At 38.9% G+C, this 25389-nt stretch overlaps 1 protein-coding gene across 1 annotated transcript in view; it reads left to right on the forward strand.

Annotated features, from left to right (window-relative positions):
- The window catches only part of CADPS2 (calcium dependent secretion activator 2), a 323439-nt gene that overhangs the window by 143006 nt on the left and 155044 nt on the right, over positions 1–25389 (forward strand). The window contains exon 7 of the mRNA XM_037389390.1: positions 16671–16782. Within this exon, the coding sequence (XP_037245287.1) occupies positions 16671–16782 (112 nt within the window). The remainder of the gene's footprint in view (positions 1–16670; positions 16783–25389) is intronic.

Below are 25389 nucleotides of genomic sequence, written 5' to 3' on the forward strand. Positions count from 1 at the left end.
CCATAGGTAGGAGTTGATTGAATATGGGAGAAAGACAGGTTACGGGCTATTCCGTGTATGTTGTATGAAACAGATTTATATAGATTTGTATGGAAAAAAAGTATGCATCTTTAGGAAGTGGATCATTGAGAGATGCCCTGAACCATACACTACAAGGACAGGAATGGGAGTTACTGGTGCGGTTTACCTGCTGTCCTGCAAAACAGTGTCCCTTGAAAGGGCGCAGCTGATGGAGGTCTAAAATCTGTCTGGTTCTTGTGCTCTTCTGAGTTGTACTGCTTTCCATTTCTGGTAAGAGTAAGTATGAGACACTGGCATAGAGCATGATTATGAGCATATAGGGACCTGTCGTTTGTGAGCATATACAGAGATGCAGTTTGAGGCAATGAAGGAGGATATTAAATTAGACAAGCATGAAATTGGCAAATTATGGGCAAACAGTAAAGAAGATGGAGGAAGCTGCCTATGGAATGGGAGATACTTTACTCCACAGTTCAATTTTTCTCTTAGGGCCAAATCAGGTTTTCTTGACAGTAGCAATATTGCTTTGTTTTGATTGGTGGCAGAAGGACCTAAGAGGGCTTGGCAGGGTTTAATTAGAAAACTAGACTGGTGGAAGAGAGCCTAGGAATTAGTTACAGGCGGGGAGGAGTCAGAAGGCTTAAGGTGTCTCTCTTTCTTCATCCCAGCCTGTGTCCAGTCCCTCTGAGATCTTTCTTACTTTCATGGCCAACACACCCCTTGCCCCACATAGTCATCCATCTCCTCTTGCCCCCCCTGCTTCTTCCAGCACTCATCAATCACTGTTCTCTGATAAGGACCGGCTGGGATGATGGGGAGGGAGGGTCAGTCACTGGGTGAAGGGTTGGATGTTCTCCTGCAAAGAGGAGATATGGGAAGAGGTGGAAACAGAAGTGACTTTCTGCTCCTGTTGGTGAAGAGAGATGCCTCCTTTCCCCCTCCATCCTTTGGCAGCAATGGGCAAAGTCATCTAAGTAGAGACCAATGACCAGCTGGGCAAGCACAGCCGGTCCACCTCTTGTGTGATACAGGAGAAGAAAGCGGTTGGCTGCCCTAGGCTACTGACTACTTTGCCTGCTGCTGGAACTGGCTCCTCACTGGAATAATCTTCAGTACTGTCATTCTGATATGAAGGAAAATAATCAGTGAAGCTGGAGGAGAAAACACAAAACTCATTGCAAAAAAAAGAAAAAAGAATCAAGTACTGTAGTTCAGTCCAACTCTTCAAATCACTAGCAGTAACATATTTGCACTGACAATCCCAGATAAATGAGAACATAACTTCAGGTTTTATATAGGACATGCAGCTAGAAAAGTGTAGCAAAGCTCTCATACTAAGCGTAGAATGAGACAGTGATGAAAAGTGAATGATTACCACCAGCCTGCTGTGGGAGACTGCTGGCAAGAGCTCCAAATCATGCGCTTGTCACACACATTTTCTGTAGTTGGTTTATCGTTTTGAACTGGTAGTTGCATTTGTGAGAAGGAGCAGTATAAAGAATTATTTATGCCTATTTTTTGCATCTGTGAAACATCACTGTGTGCAGTGCAATGCTGCTACTCAGAAGTTTCAAAAGCTTTGACAGTGAAAGGGAGGAAACAAGATACTTGGGCGAATGCTTCAGAATGGAGTGCAAGCAGTGTGACCTTAGAGTGGAGATTAATGGCAGCATGAGTCGAGTGGAGCCTTAATTCAGAGTTTATCCGCTATTCCAAAATGTTGAATATTTTCTCAGTTATTTTTATGGATATGTATTTAAGTATTCCTCTGAATCCCTGAACGCTACTGTAAGAGTAATAAGGAAATTAGAAACAATATTTTTTCTTAAAGGGGAGAGACCTAATTAGAGTCCCAGAGAAGAGAGCACGCTTTTTATCAGTAAGGAATATTTTCTAGTTTCTTACTGCTTTTAACCCCTGTCTGCTTTCTCGTTCTTTGAATAATAATTTTGTGAGTTTACACTGAAGTGCTTCATTTTCTTCTTTGACAAGCCAAATAAAGCACTGTTTATATATATGTTCCTAAGTAGCTAATGGTCATTCTAACGTGCAAATGCTACAGAGCAATATAGTTTGACTGAGCTGAAGTCTTGGACAATTTTACAAACAGATCAGTTATACAGCTTTGCTTGCATCCCTATAAAATTTTTATTACTGCCTGTGAAATATTTCTTCATTCCTTCCAACTGTTTCCTGCCTTTTCGCCCTGCTGAAAATCCCTCCAACAAAGCCTGTGACCTTTTCTGCCAATGATCAGTAAGCACAGCCTTCAGAGGACACCTTCAGCTGTGTGAAGCTTTGCGTAACTTTGTTGCTGTGACACCACAGGGGTCATCTTGCAAAGTCCAGTGCTAATTTCATTTTTCAGACATTACTGATGTGGCTTAGTTTTTAGTCTTGTGGAGTTTGGTGTCCACATGTTTTATTACCATTGATTTTTATTCATTCTGACTATTAAAATAATGTGGTTTCTTGGAGGTGTCATCTTTCGGGTATGTATAATCATGCCTAAAGATAAACGATGGGACTATGCTATCTTTTATCACTGCAAGTGACATTATGTTGTCAGATACTTATGCAATAGAAAAAGATCATATCTTGCATAATGAGAAAATTTTAATGGAGCTGGGATATTCTTTATGTAAACAAGACAAATAAAATGATCCTATTTTGCTGCCAGTGATTGCATAACCTTACAAAAAGGGCTATTATATATTAGAAGTATGTGAAGAATGCATGATTAAATATCTGACCAGAGGAGGCAGGGAACCTTGGTCAAGATTGCACAAATAAAGTAAATGCTGATTGCATTATTTTTATGCAATATTCTACCTTTGTTGTTTCCAGTATTCCAAGTATTTGAAGTATGAGTTCTTGTGGATAGATAAAGATTACTTAGCAAACTTTTTATAGAACAGTTTTAGAAAAAAGGCTTAACATCTAAAATGTAGACCTTCCTTAAATGACATGGTTGCCCATGAAAAAAGTAATGCTTTTTTAATAGAATGTTTTTGAGGATATGGCCTAACGTGACATTTCTAAGGAGGAAAAGGATAGACAACATTTATAACCTGTGACAATCATGTTCCAAGCATCACCTACTTTTATTTCTTCAGCATGGCCCTTGCAACTTTCTAATTTTTATTTTGTATTAAGGAAAACAGATGATCATACCTACAGCTGTCCCCTAACATGTGGTTGCACAACACAGATGTACAGTATTTAAGGAAAGAGGAGGCACACTTACTCTTTTTTTTTTTTTTTTCCCCCACTCGCTACTGCTCTGTCAGATGCACCTGCAGAAATGAGATTAATTTTGGTCAGTAGTCCATTAATTATACTGTTAGTTTTCAGCAATCATTCCTTATATCATTTGCATATGTAGGAAATCCTGTTGCACAGGAGGCAAAGTAGAATGACAAAGTAGTCCCTGCCTCTCATTGCTTCAAGTATAAAACTGGAGACTAAACACAGGGAGAAACGAGGGACAGAAACACAAGTGTTTGCTAATCAGATAGGCAGTAATCAAACTAGTCTGTTGCTGGCAAGCAGACCAGCTCTCCTTAGGGTGTGGGATTTTTTTCCGTTGTTTGTCTGGGTGCTTTTTTGTTGAAATGAGTATATTTGCACATGGGATTATTACAAAGGGATAATGAGATTGCAGTTTCATAGTGCCAGATCTAACCATGCTCAGCTTGTTGTTCGTATGCTTCCTACTCTATCTTCTGAGGATAAATTCTTCTCAGGATTTAGCTTCTTGAATGGAGTCTTTTACTTGATGGATTTTGCCTGTTCTTTTTACTGTTACCTCTGGAAGTGTATTACTTGCAGATAAGCGCAGTGAAATCCAGCATTGGTCTTACAGAGGATAACAAAGTAGAATCGTTCAGCCTATTTTTGGCATCTGGACTTTTGGGCTTAAAACATGAATACATTTTATGCAACATTTACAAAAGTGAGGTTGTATGTTAGAGAACCTCCGTGTATTATTAGTAAGATCATTTCAAAGGCTAAGGCTGAGAGACATAATTATGTTGATATGGCCAATGCTGAAAAGTTGCTGAAGCTGAGCATGTTCCTTTAATAAGTATTTCAGAATTTTACAGAAGCCAGTGGGGTAATGATCGTGTCAGGAAACAAAGTGTGTCTGCTTCCATAAACTAGGTTTGATTGAGTTGCATAATGTTTATTCTCATTTGCTCTAAGATTCATCTTTATATCTGTCCTGGTTTCAACTGGGACGGAATTAATTTTCTTATTAGTAGCCGGTGCAATGCTGTAGTTTGGCTTTGGTGTGAGAACAGTGTTGATGGCACACTGGTGGTTTTGGTTGTTGCTGGGTGGTGTTTATACTAAGTCAAGGCATTTTTAGTTTCTCAGGCCCTGCCAGTGAGAGGGCTGGAGGGGCATGGGACATTGGAAGGGGACACAGCCAGGACAGGTGACCCAAACTGGCCAAAGGATATTCCATACCTTGGGACATCAGGCTCGGTGTATAAACTGGGAGGCTGGCCAGGGCGGGCCAGTTGCTGCTGGGGCACTGGCTGGGCATGGGTCAGCGGGTGCTGAGCAGTTGTGCTGTGCATCACTTGTTTTCTTTTCTCCCTTCCCTTCGGATTTCATTCCTCTTCCCCCTCTCTCCTTTCCATTACAACTGTTATTATTATTACCGTTCTTTCATTTTTATTTTTTTTTTCAATTATTAAATTGTTCTCCTCTCAGCCCCTGAGTTTTTCATTCCTTTCTAATTCTCCTCCCCATCCCTCTGGGTGAGGGGGGAGTAATGAGCAGCTGCGTGGTACTTAATTACTGGCCAGGGTTAAACCACAACTATCTAGTACACCACTATGGTAACTTCATCCCAGGTCCCATGGAGAGCAAACAGCACAACAGGGAACTGTAAGATGGTGGGGATGCCAGGGATAAAATTTAAAGGATAAATCCCATTATGGCTTTCATCTTGCTATATGTCAGTAAGTCTTTCTTTCTTGGATTGTCATGATTGGAGCAATTCACAAAACAGGGTAGAAGAAATTACCTTTCAACAAATTGCATGCTATGAGCAAATATGTCAGGCTAGTATCTAGCTGTGAAAAGGTAAAAAGAAGTTGCCAGTAGGAAATTATCTGAGGTTTTCTTGGCTCTGCAAAGGAAAAGATGGAAATGAAAAAAAATACACATTTTTCCCAGCCTGTGTTCTGGATTAATGATGGAAGAGTTTCACAAAAGGAACATGAATTCAGCTGAAAATTTACATGACAGTTTTATTCAGTTATTCTTGGTGCCTGATCAATTGCTTGCTTCTTTAAAAAAAGGAAATAACACCTAATCAGCTCAAATATAATGAGCAATATGATATCCACAAGAAAAAGAGACAGGAATTCTAAAATGAGTAAGTTTCTATGCTATGTTCTGTCATTGGTTATTGTTTTATATTGTCTAAGAGATTTTTCACCTGTCTTATTGCAGAGAAATAGGAATTACATACAGGCTTTTAATATTGAAAGAAATTTGAAACTCAACTGAGGAATAACATGAGCAACCTGACTTTAACTGGCCTTGCTCTGAGCAGGGTCTGAACTAGATGACCTGTAGAGATTCCTTCCAGCCTAAATTTTTCGGTGATCCTATGATTAACTCCCAGAATATTATCTCTTAAGTCTATTTACCTTAAGGACTTGTGAGAACCACTGCTATTAGAAAGGAATATTCATTTGTCAGATCAAGACAAGTGTGGCATGGAAGAAACTGGGATTAGAGGAGGAAGGAGATAATTAAAGTTGGTTGTAATCTCTACTCTATTTGCATAGCTAGCAATAAACATAATCCTTCTGCCACCAGGGCATATCTTTTTTTAATTTTCTTCACCTTAATCTTTTTGATTGTTCTGGCTAAATCCTGGTTGTTCTCCTTGCTCCTTTGTGCTCAGCATGCTAATAATTGACTGAAAGCAACCAGGATATCTGCTGTGTTGTGATGTTTGCACCTCTGAAGTCTGCGGCTTTGGTGCACCGCCTTGTGCTGCAGCACTTAGACTCCCGGCAGAAAGCCGGTGGGATGAGGGCTTTATGATTTATAGGTTCCCTGTTCAGAGTCAGGATGTTAACCCTCCTTGTCCAGTGTCACTGCTGGAAAGGATAGCTGCTGTGGGGTGACTGTCTTCTTTTGAAATGTATAATGACATTACATGTCTCTTGCAAGACTGATACCAGTTTTATTTCATAGTGCATTTCGGAAACTAGGGCTTGAAGATGCTTGTCCCACCGTTACCCATTTCAGTATAACAATCAGGGCTTGGAAAAGACTCTTTACATGCTGCTAAATGTGCATGATAGATCTGTTTGCATTCTCATTCCCACCTGATCCACAGCAAATGTGACTTAATATTTTGCAGACAGATAGAAGCTTTTTTCTAACATAGCACTAAAGCATCTATCAATGTGTGATCCAGCTTCAAACTGGAATGCATTTGGATACGAACAGTGTGGTGTTGATCCAAAGCCAGTTAAATCCTGCTTAGAAGAAAAATGCTTTGGATCAGGCTAAGCCTCATACTAGTGCAGGTACCTGGTCCCTGGGTGGGTCAAAGTGAAGGCAAAGGCAGCCTGTGAAGTGTCATGTAGAGGGATGGTGGTCTGTCAAAAAAAAGGTGAGGTTGGGAGGGTTTACCTCAAATTTTACCTCCAGTCTTCTTCTGGAATACTCTAGTGGAGTGGATTTGAAATTTTTTATTCAAAGTGGTCTGCACCTGCCTCATCATTGGAAAATTTAATTGTTGTTTGTGGGCAGTAGTTGACATGAAAACAATTCCTTTGGATTTCTCTTAAATTTTGATATGATCAGAATGCCCCATTTTACATTTTCAAAATATACCGTTCTTGTATCTTGGTTTGAAGAGACCTTTCAAAAATTTGCTTTTATTTGTTGTATGCAATATAATACAGGTATGTTCAAAATAATTGCTAAACATTTGACTAGATACAGTGTCTGAATTGGAACAAATTTTATGTTTTGGCTTGCTGTTTTGGGTGAAGAGAAAGGTTAAGGAAAAGGGTTTAAAAGGAAGAAGTTTTTGCTTTTGAGTCTTGTACAAAATATTCATAGCCTGAATATCTCAAGTGCTCATGACACTCAGAAAACTGGTTTTCACCCCACCATGGGCAGACTCTTCCTTGCTGGTGCTGTATTAGGATGTGCATTGATCCTCAGCAGCGTCAAGCAGTCCAGTACTTTTAGGATACGGAATAGTCCACTGAACAGATGACAAAAAGAAAATTAATAGGTCTTGAAATTTCTTACTAACTACGTAGCCTGTAAGGTGTAAGTCTACGGGTTAATGTGTCTACTTGAAAGCAATACCAACAGATTGAGGGTAGGAGGAAACAGAAACAAAGGCAGAATAATGTGGATAGCTGAGAAGAATAGTAGGAGTCAGAAAGAGGAGTAAAAGGGGTTTCAAAATAGAAGTGATGTCATGCTAGATGGAATACTGAAATTTTCTGATTTGATTCCTGGCTCTTCCCTGATAGATGTTGTCATCTCAGCCTAAAGATGTGAGAAAACAGATCACAAAGACTGAACTATCTAAGCCTACCTATCAGTCTATCTGCTTCATCAAAGTACTGTCAGTTTATCAACATTTGTGTAACATTTTGAAGGTTTAAAGTGTCACACAAATACTAAATAACGTGAAATAAATAGGCTTTGTAACTTTTAACAATGTTGTGATAGATTCGTAATTGCCTTTGGCAAGGCAAAATTGAAGTAAATATGCATATTGAAATTTCAAGAGCATAAGTGACCAAGTCTTGCCTTTGTGTCCATCACTAGCCCCCATCCGGGTTTGAAACTCGGTGGGAAAGAGGAGTTAATGTCTCCCATGAATTCTTCACACAATATATAGCAGTGGTGCCCAGCACCTGGCCGTATGTCAGTCTTTTTACACACCCTTGAAAATCTTCACCCTGACTTGTCTTGGTTGCCTGTATTGAAAGTGAGATGGAAAAGCAAAACTAAGTAATAATTTATTCATACGGTTTTAAGTTTGTGATGACAATACTTGTCATAATAGCATTCTGTAGTGTTAGAGTGCACTTTTCTCACTTTCAGTGTAGGAAGCCTAATGAGTGGTTTTACTTAGTTGCTTATTATGCATTGAACCCCTCTTTTGGTTTTCCTTTCTGGTTGTATTAGACACCTTTTTATTTTAAAGAAAAAATATTCACAATTTTGTGTTTTTTTAACAAGGTGAGGGTTTTTTTCAGATATAAAGAATGTGTTTAAAAATAAATACACAATTGTGTCCAGCTTATCGTTAGCTCTGTGATAAATGGTTAGTAGGTTTGAGCTCTGTTAACTCCTTTATTTAAAACAGTTATTATTTTTACCAAAAGCAAACCCTGAAAAAAACACTTTATGATCAGATTATTCTTCTTTTCCTTTCATATTAGACTAGTTGTGTAACGGGGCTTTACAATATAGCATATCCATCAAAACACTGTATCCTTGCTTTAGCCAAAGTGAGGATCCAGTTCAGAGCTTTCACTTCTTCACAGCGAAGTTCCAAGAAGCAATTGCCAATGTTTTGTAACAACCACCCTAAAAGCATTCAATTTTGCTGCTGAATCCACAGAAGAACAAAAAAACCCCAACATTCACTCTTTCTGAGTGACTATACTAGATAGTGACTGGACAACACACGTAGCAATTGAATGCCAGGCTACTTTGTGTATGCAGCTACAGGTGCTGAGCATCCACCTTTTCTATAAGGGAAGGGTTAAGATATGTCTTGTTAGTCTACATTTCAAACTGCTAGCATGCCAAGTCAAAAGTTCCCATATAGATGGAAATAAATGTAAAATAATAAAATAAATTAAAAAAAAAAAAAAAGAGAAAAGTAAGGGACAGTAGTGTAGACCCTGCTTAGGTGAAATCAAAGGTGACACTTAAAAGGCAATTGTATGACTTTCCATCCTTATACCAAATTTTCCCATTTGTCTGTACTTCTTCCTACTGTCTTCTGTCTCTGTAGAATTAATTATCTTTCTCATATCTGTATTTTGTAGTTTTAGGAAGATTTTGGTGGGAACCTCAGGGTTAAAATAGTTTCTATTGTAATGCTCCTTCACTAGCTGACAGCTCTGAAAGTATTTATGCGAAGTATCAGTGTTTCTGTAATAGGGGCTGTAAAACAATGAATCTATAGTTCTCAGCAAGATTTCTGCATAAAATGGTGGAATCACAGTAGCACAGGGAAGAACAGAGTCAAGACACATAAAAGATTCAATGAGGTTATTGGTGAAAGGCCAAAATACCTGGCCAAGCTCGTGGTTTAGTTTGCCTGAGCACAGGGCTTGTCTGTGCTTCTACTGTAAAAGGGCATTAATTTGTTCGGAAGTTTCTTTATGCATTGCCTTTCAGCTGCTGCTTAATGTGCTTGCTCTGATGGAAGGAGCTATTCTCCTTGTACTTCCATCAAAATAAATGAGTAATTTTCAAATAGAGCAAGAAGAAAATAGATATTTTCCCCCCCCCCCCCCAAAAAAAAAATAATATTTGCAACCTAAACCGCATTATAGAAAGGTACAATCATACAAACTCTTTCCCTTGTGGTTTCAAACATGAATTCCAGATCCCACTGATGTAATGGAGTATATATAAATAAATATAAATATACATGAAAATAATAATGGTTGTAATTTTGCCTATAGGGAACAATCATTACCCTATTACATCCTTGATGCTGCATAATAAACTTCTGTTGGTTGTGCAGTAACATTTCAGCATCCTTTTTCAAGAACTTTCATGAAAGGGGGAAGCTGGAATGTTCGTATTATTTTGTAAGGCGTGCAAAAGGCAGAAAATAAACATGCCTTTGGATTGTGTGAGACAGCTGCTAGTATTAAGGCCATGATTTCTAGCGTACCGTTGCAGTGTCGGTCATTGCCAAATGCATGGGTATTTCTCTGCTCAGAAGAGCAGATACTTGTCCATTTTATTATTAGTGGAGAAAAACTAGCAGCAATTAGTACTAAGTAATCCTGTCTTTGGGGGTCTCAGTAAAATAGCCAGAATCCAGTAAGTATGGATTTAACTCTGTTTTCGTTTGGCTGAATGAAACCTGCTCATCAAATTAAAGATTTATTGTTGGATCGCTGTGGGGTAACTTGCACTGCTGGTACAGCGGCTTGCTTGGTTTCTCACATTGTTTTTCTCTCTCTCTCTGTATATATGCAGCTGTAGTTAGTAATATGCAACACTTCATAAATTCCACATTCACTCAATACTTCACTAACAACAGAACGTTTATCAGACCTGGATTTACGGTGTTTTGAACTAGATTAAAGTATCAGTGTAGTCAGATGTGACAGGGAGGTGCTAAATCTCATCTGTCTTTTTTTTTCCTGGTGTTTCATCTCACAACTTGCACTGTGAATATGACTTCTAACCTGAAAATTCGAGATACCTATTTTTCTACAGTTAAAGTACGTTTCTAAACAAAGTAGAAACGACAAAGTTGGTATAAATTCTTGAAACAGCTGAGACACGGAGAAGTTGCCTGAGCATTGTACTTCCAGTCCAGCTCCAAGATGTACAAAAATGAAGTGCTAGTGAATACCTTAGTCCTGTGGAGCAGTTGGACACCTACAAACTGGTTTTGGTGGTTCTTCCCGCTCATTCCAGCCCTGTAGCACATCCCTGTGTGGATAGAAAAAAGGAAAACCCTTTCAGAAGACCTCTTAAGCTGGTTTAACAATTAAGAAACCTGTTGAGGTAGATTTATACAGTAGATTTAAACCAAAAATCAAACCTAGAAAGATGCAAAAGGAGGGACCAAAGAGACCAATACACTCTGGTATTGGTTTCGAAAAGGAGATTTCCTAATTGCTGAGGAAAATCAATTCCTGATGGTGCAAAATTCTGTAGACTTGGTATTTTATCAGAAAGGAAATGTTCCAATAAATAGGGCTAAAATAAAATTTCTAGATGTTTGCTTAGAATAATAAATTTCACAACATTCACTCCAATGTAAGACCGGAGATTTAAGATCTCATAAATAAAAGTTTTGACTAACAAAGACCATGGTGAGAGTGGGAAACCCAAGAGAGAAATTTGCTGCTTTTTCCAGTGTACAAAATGTCTTGCAGAATGAAGTAGGAAAATAAATTTGCTTAGAGGGGGTTCTGTGACACAGTGATAAATCTTTACCTGAAATAAACAGCCACGTCCTTGCTGGTAGTGGGTCCGTTTGCACTGAAGGGAAATCAACTTTGGCAAAGGACTCTGTCACCAATTGCAGTATCAGCCCACATACCTCTGACAGCAGTGTAAATACGGTGAAAAGACTGAGGCTTATGGTTGAAGATGATAAAGCATCAAATCATTGCAGTTCCTATAATAAAAAGAATGAGTAGGTGAAAGCAGAAAAATTATGTATACAAAGGAGAATGATGTGGCAAAATGAGAGCCTGAAGAGGCAGGACTGTGGGGGTTTTTAAGGCTTAAAGTTGGAGATTTTAGAGGTCTCATGTACGATACACAGGTTTCGGCTGAGAGTGCAGTGAGCGACACTGCAGCATTTAGCACTGAAATTATTGTTACTTTTCTAGCAAGATTTAGAAAAAAAATAATCAGACCATAATGGGATTTTTTTTTTAACTTAATATGAATACTGCATGAGATCCACACTAGTTTGGACAGAAATTTTGCACTTCCCATCTTGACACATTCCGCACTAAAATTGTTCACATTAGCAAAAATAATTGGACAGGCATTCATAAATCAATGGCTCCTCCAAAGGTGTGGCGATGGCTGATTTGCTGTTTCTGTTGCTTACATACATTTGGTAGTTAAAGTGTATGCTATTACAAATGTAAAGGAGTACATTTTTCTATTATGTTAAAAAATATTAAAAATACACTTTTTGTAAATAGCAATTTGAGAAATTAGGTGAATTAATGTCCCTGTTGTTCCTTCTCATTCTTCCTTCCACAATTCACTATCTCAATAGCAAAGCAAGCTTGAAACAAATTATCTGCAACATAGTTTGACTTAAATGAGATCAAAATGGTGCATACCATTTCCTTCTGTTTTCTTAGAAAACCAAGATACAACCTACAAGTTCACCTGCTTCCCTGTATGGAGAGTAAAAGTCAGCTGTAGGATTTATTTTCTTGCAGAAAATATTTCACTGTTACTGCTGTTGACAGTTAAAATATAAAGAAAAGTAACTTTTCTTTATCCAGTGCTCAAATTCCACAGGCCACATTGTTCGTTCGTATTTTAAAAGAGTCAAAGGGTTGTTCAGTTAAACAACTAAAAATTTCTTCAATCCTACAGATAATACAAACAATCCTTTGTATGGTGGTTGACTTTTAATCTGTGGTTCAGAAAGACATTTCTGAGAAGCGCTGTATTTTCTCCAGGAAAATATCAGGGTACAATCCCAGCCTTAACAGAAAAATACAGATTTGTCTGACCTACACCTAGCAGCTTAGATTTTAAATTTAAAGGAAGTGTTCCACTACGGCCATTCCAATGAGATTAAGCAGATGTGAGAACAGGTATTAATAAATGCATTTGACAGAAGAGAAATGTGTTTTGGAAGAAAAATGTAACATTTTTGAGAAACCAAGTGGATATAATTATATGCAGCACATAAAATCTATAAATTGAAATAAGAAAGTACAGTAATGGTGATGAAGATATGCATCATGATAATTAACTGTTTGGGTATTGATTCCAGGAATTGTTAGGTATCCTCCTAACCTATTTTTCACCATTAACCTTAACAGCTCCTTCAACAGACATATAGTTACAGAATAAATAGTCAAAACTGTGGGGAAACTTGACGGAATTTTACAGTGGAAATTACAAGTGAGTCAGTAAATTCATATTTACTAGCCAGGAAAGCTACATTTCTGATCGTGGCGTTATATATAGGATTATGCAATTTACTTGCACAGTTCTTAGTCACAGATGATGATAGGACAGTAGCTTCTCCAAAGTTATTGCTTGCAATTACATTATAGGTAATTTTAAGATGATCTGTACGCTGCAAATGTCATCTCTGTTTTATCCTCTCAGATATAGGAGCTGAAAGTGTGATATCCATGTCAATGGAATTTGGTTGAACTGAAATCTTATTTATAATCAGGAAGACTAAACAAATAGTTAATTTGTTGAATGCAGTCTGACCAGGTGTCATGAAAGAAATAGCCAGGGGAAAAAAAAAAAAAAAAAAAGAGTTGAAAGCTGTCAGATCTTGAGAACCAATATAATTTGATTTCAGAACTGTAAAGCCGCATTTCAAAATAAGCTAGCTTATGTCCACCTGCATGCTTTATTCAATCTACCCCTTGTTTTGGATCACCCTTAATAAATGTTGAGTGCCTGGTACCTCATTATATTCCTGGCACAATCTTTACAGCTCAGAGTTTTATTTTTAACAAGACAAAAGTTTGTTAGCGGCTGCTGCAAAATACAGACAGTAAGGCCACTTTTGTAACTACATTTCATTTGTACTGACAAAACGGAAAAATGCAAATTGCCAGTTGTTATTAGAAGCAGTGTTCATATGGGTTAGCCTACAGCTGGGAGTTCAATATTATACATTTTGATTATGCTGTAATTTCTGACTTCTGCTTCACTTAATGCCTAATGCATTAACAGCATGCATAATAGCATAATAGTGTGCTTTTAAATGTACAGCATAGAGATAAACTCGGTTTCTGTCTGGATTATTGGGTCTCTCATACCCATGTTCATTATTGGAAAAGCATACTGAAATGAACATGATACCACTTCTATTTTGGTTGCTTTCACCCAGCTTCTGATTTCAAACGGTATGAAGCAATACCTCTGCAACAACACAAAGCTCCAAAGAAACAGGGCTCGTGTTCTGGTAATCCACAAGGAATAAAAAGATGAACTATGAGCCTTGTGTAGTTCACTGTAATATTGTTAGCAGAGAGGAATATCAGATGCCCGCAAGTAAACGTAATGCTAAAGAATACAATCTTGGATTTGCCTTTTCTAACAGAACACGATTCCTCACGTGCTGTTTCATGAGGAATGATATTAAAGTCTAGACAGTAAAGTCTGTGACCGTCTGCTCTACCAGATAATTAACTTCCAAAGACATGGTCTTAAGAGACTATGAGAGTCAGCTGAAGTCCTGATCAGCCAGGAGTGTGAAGATCAATGCGTGGAATGTTTCCACTGTGAGCATTAAGCTTTAGGAATTGATTCAGACCATTGCTTTTTAGCCCAGTATTTTCACTTATATTGCAGATAGAACAATGGAACAAGCGGGAGATAGATTTCAGTCAAGGCTAGTGTTCAGATGTGATGTTAAAGATCGTTTCTAGCATGACATGATTGCCAGCAGGTGGATGACACCGTGTTAGTCCCATCCACATAAGTCTGTCATGGTGCATCTAAACTGGAGAAACAACAAATTCTGCCAGGCTCCCTGGGTGAGGCTCGTGTGTGCCCTGTCCCTCCCTGCTGTGTTCTGCAGAAAAGGAGCCTGGCTGTGTGTGGCTCCAGAGGAAGCTGCACTACTTCTGGGGAGGTCCTGGGACCAGATGCTGGGGTGTGCAGACCCCAGCGCATGCAGCGGTGCGTACCTGCTGCTCAGCTTGCAGCAGCTGAGCTGGCACCAGTAATGTTCTCTTTGTTGAACAGGCTGGGTCTCTTCCCTTTAGTCAGCGTGATTTCTTCTGATTTCTTTTCTTCTGTCTGTGAGCTAATGCTGGCGCTAGATATTTGTAGAGAGGCTTTTGTTTCCTTTTGTTATTTCAGTAGTTTCTCTTGAGTATTTGGGTGGTCCTGTCCATTGCAGCATGCACCGTTCAAGGCTTCTGGAAGCTCAGGGACAAGTATGTCGTGGTGCCCAAGAGAGAGTGTGCAGCTAACAAAGTGCTTAGCTCGTGTTTGCGATTGCAAGGCAGCATTCTTCCTGAATAGTGGGATCCAGGTGGGGAGACTGCAGATACAACTATTTCATCCTTTATGCAGATGCTTTCTCCTTGGAAATCTCATTTCTGTATTGTGACAAAACCTACCTTTGGGACCACTGCTGGGAAGAGCAGCAGTGCCAGGCATTGTCTTGTCCTGCAGCTGCAGCATCGATCATCAGGTCACAGAATAGGTTTTCTCCCCCTCAGGAAGGTAATTTCTTGTCAGAGCCCCTGTTTCAGTTACCACTTTGGCTGAGGCTGAGGCTACATCCTCCACAGACAAATAGAGTGAGCATCTATCTAATGGAGACAAAGCAAAGACAGAATCTAACATGAGATTTGGTTAATTTTCAGTGAACCCCACTTTCATGGTCCAGCATGTGTTCAGCCACCTGTAGGACCGGTTTATACAGAACCACCACTTTCCTAAAACACTTCGGTTTCAGTTACATATTACTTCCTAGACTTTGTCTTAAAGCCTGTAACTCACATTAGTTGAAGGATTTTCTTTTACCTGTTAGATTACTTTGCTGGAGGATTACTACTATATGTTGATTTTCCAACAATGGAGAGACTGTGTAAATTATTCTTGAACATGGAAAACAAAATACTGCTTTTTGTAAATGAGGCCCTAAGATTTTAGCTTGTATAATACATCCTTTTCTAGAGCATACTGTTAAGGTCGCCGCTTTTCTTTATTTGTTTAGTTTCTACTAATGGTAATATCTCAAGTAGTGGAACAAAATTAAGAGAAACTGGAGCTGCACTTACTTTTTGCATTTTGTTTGTGCCTAGTAGCACAAACAGAACCAGTATCATCAATGCAATGAGTACCATCCAATTGTTTAAGAAAACGGAATAGCTTGTCGGAGGAAGTTGTAATCTAATTCTTATAACTTTCCTTTTTCTTTTGCAATCTAATTCTTATAACTTTCCTTTTTTTTGTACCACCAGCCTATCGGGGACAAGGGGGGAGGCTGACAAATTAAGTGTCTTAATTGAGATAAGAGATTAACAGCTAGAAGTTCGTCTGCCTAATTTAGGTTCTCTAAAAGCATGAAGCCTTGTGGCAGTAATTATCTTGCAGAGCTATAGTCACACTGATAAATAACATATTTTTTTTCCATTTTTGCATTTGTGTTTACATTTTTCCTATGTGCTTGTATTAAGTTGTAACATCTCATAAAACATAAGGTTTTTACTCTGCTCAAGTCTCTCCCTTTCTGCATAGTTTGGTCTCCTGAAGTTAAACATAATATTTATTTATTTTTAGAATCGAGACATGATTCTTTGTTGTATTAAACTTGTATGTGCAAGGTAGTGAACATCATATTTAATAGAAAAAAAGATCTCTTTGTGCTTTGTTGCTTGGTTTTGCTTTCTTGCTTTTCCCTATAAGGACATAATTTGAGTTCTTTCGGGTTTGCCATTAGCAAACTTGTGATTGATTTTTCATTACAAAAGCCATACAGAAAAATCCTGATTTGTCTCATCACAGAGAAAAGCCAGTTTTCCCATCTATATATTTACTCTTGGATGCTCAGAAATGTACCTCCCCTCTCTCTTCCACCCTGGCCCCCCAAAACTTTGGAAGTTAAGTTCTATTAGTGCATCAATAAATACAGTCCTACCACACTCAGGTCTGTCCTCAGCCCCAGTTAAATTATGTTCTTTTATTTATTGCAGATGGGGAACTCAAGGGGATTTCACCACTACTCACCCTCGGCCTGTTGTCAAAGTAAAACTCTTTACAGAAAGCACTGGGGTGCTGGCACTTGAAGATAAGGAACTGGGAAGAGTGAGTATTATGTGTAGACATGAGAAATATGTGAGAAATGATGTGCAGAAATGTAACTATTGATAAAACATGCCATAGAATGTTATAAGGTATTTGGTATGGCACCTGCTCTGCCGCAGCTGTACCAAACAGCTTTTTCTTTTTCTTTTAAGGGAGACTTTTCCCCGTGTTCGAGATGTGGTATGTTGTCAGTAAAAGCTAAATCTCCCACAATGACCTTGTGTACAGCACATGGTCCTTAGCAGTGGAAAATAACAGGAAAAAGGCTACGCTGGCTTATGGGGTGCATCAGCCTGTTTGGGCATCTGTCCTGCACCTCCCAGGTCCGGCAATACCCGGGGCTGCTGGCAGACACCTTCCTGCTGATGGTGGTAGGTGATGAACTTAGGAGAGGGGGGAATCTGCCACCTTACCTCTCTGGTTTAACCACAGTATTTGGGAGTGGTGGTTGCTCACTCCAGGAGAGATTGGGAGAATATTTTACAGAGTTTTAACAAAACAGTTTTAAGGTACTGTGTACTCTCATGGTATACGTTTTAGCTTTCAAAGGCTTGTTTTGTCGTTGTCTTCATTTTCAGGTTTGAGAGATTTAAATTCAGGTAGCCTTTGGAAAGATGCAGGATCCCACTGGATAAGTTTAATTCTAATAAAGTTTGGCAACTTTAAGCCTGGTTAGTACACTGCAGTGACTTGCAGGAGTGCAGCTGATTCAGCTGGGTTTGCTTTTGCTCTGAAAAGTCCTGAAGATACTTCTGCTGGTATTTTTCTGTACTTAAAAATTCAACTCAAACCTGCCCCTTCTGAGGTATGCCTACTGTGGGCATTAATTCTCATCTGTCAAGGACTTTCTTCAAAGCATGTGTCTTGACCTGATACCACTTTTCTACATTATTGAAGCTTGCATTTCCCATACCCTGCAGTTATTGCGCAGGTTTTGTTCTGTTTAATCTTTAATTAGAAATAGAAGGCAGCATCAAGGTACGTGATCTGAATTTGGAACTTCCATCACATACCAAAGGGGTTTGTTTGGTACTAAGGGATCAGCTTTTATGAAAACACATCTAAGGTGTGAAATGGGGAGCCAGCAAAGGTTTCCCCAGACCTGTAGAGGAGAAGGTGTTTCCACTGCTGCCATCGGTGCATGGCAGTCTCTCACACTTACTAACTTCAGATGTAGACCCTGATCCCAGCACTACAGATCCTCGGTTTCAGAAGACGCTGCTGATTTCCAGAAGTAAATAGCTCATGGTGAAGCAGAAGGGATGCAGGCTTGTGCTTTCAGGAGAGAGGGCAGACCATACTTACAGCTTTATAACTCCCAGTTGGGAAGCAGAGGCTGGAGGCTGCTCATCCTCTGCTGCACAAGTCACTAGGTGAGGCACCAAGTGACAGAAGGGTTGTTGTCTGTACTTAACATCTCCCTTCAAGGCCTTTAAGATGTGCTTAACTGAAACGAAGTAGTACTTATGTCGATTGTCTGACATTGCTCTCTTCCTTGGAAAAAAACCCAAACAAATCCAGTCATGAATGCCAAGGGAAGATTTTACAGGCTGGGGGATATTCTTCTGGCTCCCTGCTGACCGCTTGAAGTGTTTTCAAACAAAAAACAAATCTTAAACTTCATTCTCTGTTCTCTACAAACTGGAGGAGGGTTGGACAAACCCAGTTTTCCACTGAAAGAAAAAACAGAGATGTGTGCTGCGCAGGAGGGGATAGGATGTTATTTGGATTTGCTTTCTGCAGAACGTGAGCTTCTGGACTTGTGGTCTGTGTCTGTGGTCATGTAGACCTTTGCATACAGTGAACCACTGAATTTAACTTCTATAAAGTGAGTCAGGCTGCATCTGCGAGGTTACGTCTCTTCTAATGAGGAAATGTGAAGAACTTAATTTATTCAAATACCTTTGAAAAGTGTGGTACAGTTTTTATGTGACTGATGCTGATCTGGCCACTTCAATAATTTCTGTATGTGCATACAGAATGCAGAGTTGGTGTTTGCATTTGTATGTGCAACAACTAAGGAAGCGTGAAGAAGCCTTCAGAGTTTGGAGTAAATACTTCTGAAACATCAGCCTGGTGGTTTCTGAAACTCAAGGATCTGACACCACTTTTTCTTGTTCAGTACCTTGTGTACGAAGATGTTCAAACCTAGTAATTCAAAGTGACAATCATTGTGCTTGCTTAACACACATGTGAATACAATGTGAGAACAGCAAGTGGTCTTTGCTGATACTTTTTGAATATAAGAATATTTCAGTCTTGTCGCTCTGACTATTGAATTAAAAGGGAACTGTTGTCTCACAACCTGCTTGTCACAGTCAGCTGCAGCCAGCAATAATTAGTTGTGCAGTTTCATGGGTTGTTTGGGGTTTTTTTTCCCTTTGTTGCTGTTACTCAGGGTTTGATTTAAAGACATTATAAAATAGCTGTACCAGCTACGTACCCATACTCGCAAGATTGCCTGGTTTCTGAATTCCGACTGCATAGGGCATTTTGTTTATCTTCTGTGCTGTGTTCAAAGAGCTGCTGAGCAGAGACAATTTCATACTGTGAATACGTTAATTTAAAGCCTGCATCCTGGGGAATGTGTTTTTCCATCACATTTTGAAATGACTGAGGTTTTGCAAGTCTGAGTTTTTCTGTCTTTTTTTAATTTTGGAAAATGGTAAGAGATTACTTCCATTCCCGCTTTTTCTCTTGCTCCCAGAGCAACCTGCCTGTCAGCACCCTGCTATATCTGGCTGAGTGTTACTGTTCCCACACTAATAGGGGTTTTCTCAGTAGCTTCTCTGAGATTGCCTCTCGTCAGAAATTCTTGAGAAATGTATTGAAATTTTTCATTCAGGCATGTGTGCTGTCAGATTTGGGAGAGAGGCTCCTTGGCAAGGACTTAAAAGACAACTTTTATCAATTGCTAAGTTCCATTAAGGTAAGTGTTCAGCTGGCAGCATCAGCAGAGGTCCATCGATTGCATAAATTGCAAAGTCTTCCCATTTTTTTGGCAACAAGTGTTTTAGGTAGCTCTCTCACCATGCACCTGTTCAGTTTTTCTGTTTGGTATTTGTTTCTTTTTAAGCACCTGTTAACCAAAGCCTTGTCTCAGTTTTTCAGCTGTAATACAGTCATAGCTGAAAAGCAAGAGATCACTCAGTAGGTGAAATGACGGAACGCATGTAGAGCACTTATAAATTCCCTTGCTGATCAAGCTGTTATTAACCCTTTCTTTAGGTGCTCCCTAGGTGAGAACTTTTCTAAGGGAGTTACTTGCAAGAGAGCCATCTCCTTTTCCCATTTCTACCTCCAACCTTGTCCCTTCCCTTCTTTTGCCTCATCCTCCCGGCAGCAGCGCATCATGACTTAATGCTCAAGAGGACATGAGTGCAGTGCTGTGCTGGCAGGCTGCTGCTGGGGTGTTCAAGGGAACTTCATTTCTTGTCACACTGACACCAGCTTCTGGCTTTCTGACATTAACCTGTCTTTGGGCAAGGTGCTGACATAGCTCAGAACAGCTCCAGACTTTCAAGTTAGGGGAGAAGGTGACCTGAGTCAGTAGACATTTCTGTCAAAAATTATTTAAGTGTCCCCTAAGTAAAGCTGGGGCCATAGTTACACAAACAGCAGAGCATTAAAGGGCCTCTACGCTGTTACTAGGTATCTCTTTCCTATCCCAAACCAGCTGCGATAATTTTTGGTGTATAAGCCTATTTTCAAATCAGTATAACAACATGTATTTAACTAGGAAATTCTCCTATGATCTTTGCTCAGACAATGACCAGCAGCATAAACTTGCATGTGCCACTTAATGGGTGCTTATTTCATAACAGAACATCTGCCTGGCTGCTCTGCTTGCAGTGGTGTTTTTTCAAATTACTGCATTTTAAAACATGAAAGAAAAAGCCTTCCATAGAATGGATTAGTGCTGTTGCCTGAAGCTTCAAGAAACGCACTTGAGGGAGCATATGATCTTACATGTTGGGTGCTTGTTGGCTTACATAGTTTAAAATAATTACAAATTGAGTTAGAAGTGTCTCTGGTGGAGCACGGGAGTTAGAGAACTGGTTTCTCCAGTTCCTCCTGGGGTTACTTGCATGACCATGAGTGTATTGTTTATTCTGAACAGAGCTCACAGTGCTGTTCATGATCAAGGCCGTGTGACATAAGATTCAGTCCTCAATTGCTTGTAACTTAGGCAGACCTTAAGTGTTGAGGCTAAAATTTTTCATCCTAGTAGGTATGAAATAAGATTAAAAGAAAATGTGTTTTGGGTCAATGGCAGAAAACAATCATTTGTAGCACCATTTGTGCTCCCCCAGAGCACATCAGGTGGGGGAGCTTTTTTCTCATAAAATCTTGTGGCTTTCCTGTTGGGGGCCATGTGGTTGGAAGAAAGAAGAGGGAGCTGGGTGCCAGAAGCAGCAGCGGCTCCCTAGGGCTGCAGGAAGCAGAGCAGGGTGAGGGACAACAGGGCAGCCCCAGGCACTAGGCACCTCCCAGGCTGAGGGTTTGGTTTGCTTTTGGAAGATAGCCCAGACTGTGTTGTGAAGAAGAGGTTGTTGATGGGCTGCATCTTTATTTCTTTTAAAGTTCTGTGGTGTAAGCTATACTGGAGAGAGAAGGGGTTTTTGTAATAGCATGTTAAGTGTCATCTGCCTCCCAGTCAGGGCGTTAAGGAGCAGCTGCAGACCTTCACTTTCATCTTTTTTGCTTGTGACAGTGAGCCAAAACTCAGCATAGTCTGCTCAGACTTACCATGTTTACCAAGGTCTGGTGCCCAAGGTCTGAGATCTCAAAACATGTCTTAGACCACCACAACTTGTAAAATCTATCTCGTTTCAAATACTTGGGTCAAAAGAGTGGGTAACTCCAGCCTTTGGGTTCAACTCTTGAACATCATGTTTGTGGGTGGAAGTAGGGGAGGGGGAGCAGCCAGGATGCAAGGACAGGAGTTGGCTGAAACTCAACTCAGCCACAAGTGGGGACTGGGGGGAAAAGGAGAGATTATTTTGACTTTTCTCAAGTGTGCTTACAGCTTACCAGACTCCTTGCCTCTTAGCTTTGTTTGTCCCTTTTGAAGGCTGCATTTTCTTTTGACAACAGGACAACAGCGGCCAGGGATGGTTAGCTTGAGAGCTTTATCTAAACATGGGGGTGCTGATAGGAGGTATTTCTGCACAGTTGCTTTTGACTCTGAACCTTCTGCTTGGATATCTGCTCTGGGAAAGCAAGATTGTCCCACGTTTGGTTTGTTCAAGCCTTCAAGTATTTTGGACAACTCAACTTTTCTTTCGTACCTTTAAAAGAAGGTGTGATCAATGTGCCAAAAATAGAGGAGAGTTAGTAATTGCTTGGCTGGATTGACTTTTGGCTCAGGTGTGCTTCAAATAATTTCTTCTATTGTGATCCAGCTGAAGACTTAAATACATAACTGAATCACAAGAAATGATGGGTAGTTAATTTGTCAAATGGTATTAGCTTTGTGTCTTTCAACCTGTCATATTTTAAGCCCAGGAGAGAAACATTTTCAGTCATTCACAATTAGGAAACCGTGTTTTGAGAACATCATCTTGCACGAATCCATAAATGTGTTGCTCTATAATATTAAAGATTTCTGTTTATTTTACATCTGAATGAGAAGAGGCATCAAGTGAGCTTGCCACTTTTTCAGTTACAGTTTGGTCTGAGGAAATCTAATACCACATACCATCAGACCACATGGTCAAGCATTTTTAATCATCACAGGTTGATTGAATTTACTGAATTATTGCAACTCACACTGTTCTGATACTATTAATTTGCATTAAGTCAGCTGAAGCAACGCGATACACAGCAGCTATGTTTGTTGTGTAGCATTCTGGTCATTAATAGTTCGTTACAGTTTTTAATGTAGATCAGCTGTTAGTTTACGTATTGGAAGCATTGTCCTAGACTAACAACTCGGTTCTCTGTGCTGCTGCTGAATAATCTACTATGGTGATATTCACAGGTATAAGAACAAGATAAAGTAAATTAAACAACAAAAAAATAAAAATCAATTATTAAATGTATGCTGTAGTAGGAATTTGGTGGAAGATTTTAGCAGTTTTAGGCATAGTGGAAGAGTATATCCCCCAGAGAAGACATATGAGTTGATACCATTTTATTTCTTAAAGTAGATTATAGAAAAACCACTAGAAGAATTAAATCCCTTAAGCAGTGCTAAAAGGAAATCTGAGACAGAATAGCCTAGAAAATTTCTCCATGGACAATAGCAATGACATTGCAGTACAGTGCACCATAGCGGAGACAATGCTTTTAATATAAATTTCAGCAACTTTTTACTTTTCCTATCAAGGAACATTTGCCCAGTATTTTGGTTTCAGTGATTTCGTGGGAGCTCACAGTTTGTGCCACCTGATGATATGGTACACAATGGTTAGCATTGCCCTTAAGGGCAATTCTAGCATGAAAGTTGTGAAGGTAATAATGCCTGTCAAATGCTTTGTATGCATGTGTGTACGTGTGTTTATGTGTAACGATAAAAAGTTTGACGACAAAACTCATTTAGCTCTCATTGTTTAGAGCTGGAAGGCATGACAAAGTGTAATACAAACACAAGACAGTGCATACTTAAATATTCTGCTAGATACTTACACATTGTGTGAGCTTTGAAAACAAAGCTCCAAAATACCTCTTTAAAAATTCAGAAGAGGAATTGTCAGTACTGAAGTTATGAATTAATGATATACTTATCTGCTTGTATTTTCATCAGCATTCTAAAAACTCAAGAAGTTGACAGGAGAAAGATGTCACTTGAGATACACGAGCTGTAATAAGCTGTTACAGGACAACAGGAACTGCAGCCTGTAGAAAAGGAAAAATTTGTAACATCACCTACAGTCCTACGTGAATGCCAAGTGATTAAATGCAAGAAATGAGTAATAATTATGTTTATATATTCTTGCATTGAAAAATATAAACAAGCTAAATATTTTTTTCTGTCTGATGCACCAGAGGTTGCCATACTCATGCTTTTAAATGTTTTTTTTATGGGAAGGCTTTACTCAAAATGAAAATCAGATTGTTTCTTGGGAAAGAAGGAATAAGCTCTGTTATAAATGGTATTTGCTATGCATTTGCAAAAAGAAAAATAAAAATAGCCTCCTGATTTATTAAAACCAGTATATACCAATTCTTCTGTTACCCCTCTAAATGGTACTGAATGTATTCAATGGATCTGACAGGTTATTTCTCCCAACGGTGTTACAAAGGTTACACACTTGATTAGGAGTGATGCATCATATTTCTCTGCTTCACTAGAGCTCCTAATATTAACAGGATGCAGGAATGTGTTTCTGCAAAATATTGAGATGAGAAACAAGGCCTTCAGTTTACGTCATCTTTCAGATGATTAGATCTGAATGACACTATTGTAATATTTTTGGCTTAATAACATCTGTTAGATTTATGCTCGCTTGGAGATTCTTACTCAGATCCTTGATTTAACTTTGCTAATAATGCAGAGGAGAATATATTGTTTTATAGACGTGACACAAGGCAAAAGTACGATGTATAAGAAATTAACTTGATGGTTAACATTATGATTAATTTTTGTTTTCAAGAAATAAAATGTGAAGAACGCTGCTTTATAGAGTGTGGTTACTTTTGAAATACTGCTTCATGATAGTGGTAATTCAGAACACAGTGAACGTTATGACAGTCTCCCAGATAGCATGTTTAGCATATTTTAGAGTCTAAATTGATTCAGAAGTAATGCTTATAATAACAATGAAAGGAAATCATGTTTCAGCAGCATATAACTGCTGAATGTGTGACTGTGTATAAGAATTTCATGAAGTAATATTTAATTGTACTGTCTATAAACGGGTAACTTTCTGGATGGCAAATAAATAAATATTTAACAGGTTTTGACTATATTAATCTAAAATAATGGTTACCTAGTAAAACTCTCAAGAAACTTATAGCAATTTTCTTAAAATTAAATATTGAAAAATCATTGTATCTTGTATCTTTTTATGTGTCTACCACTGTAAATTAAACAAAAGGTTTGTGTCATATCACATGTGAACTGCATACAGTATCTTACATTTATTATACTCCATTTGCAGCAAAGATGTTTTGAAATCCCCAATTTCTGTGATTTTTACTATAATTGGCTTTTATTAATGCTGTTGATCAAAAAGTGGGGTTGGTAAGAAAGAGCATGTTTTGGTTTTCTTCCCTCAAGCTATGTCACTGCTGGAGGGGTCATGCTGCAGCACCTGGTTTCAATTGGATGTTTCCAGCAGAACACTGAGTAATGTAAAAATATAGGTTCTTGTTTGATTGTACATGACCATTTTCAAGTATCAACTATTCCTTTTTGTTTGAAACTGTTAATTCAGAATGAACAGAGGAGGGAAATTTTATTAACTCATAATAGTAAAATGTAAGAAGTGCGTGAGTTTGTTTTGGAAATTTATCTATTACAATAAGATTGACTCAACTTGTTTATTAGATTTCTGAAACCTTTTTTAGTCATCTTTCAGACTGGAGGAGATGCCACAAGAATCTTCACTGCTTAGAAGTTTCCATTAAAAACTACCAGATTTTTTTTTTTGCATCAACCCA

This window comes from Falco rusticolus, chromosome 5 (genome assembly GCF_015220075.1).
Source record: "Falco rusticolus isolate bFalRus1 chromosome 5, bFalRus1.pri, whole genome shotgun sequence".
Classification (NCBI taxonomy): domain Eukaryota; kingdom Metazoa; phylum Chordata; class Aves; order Falconiformes; family Falconidae; genus Falco; species Falco rusticolus.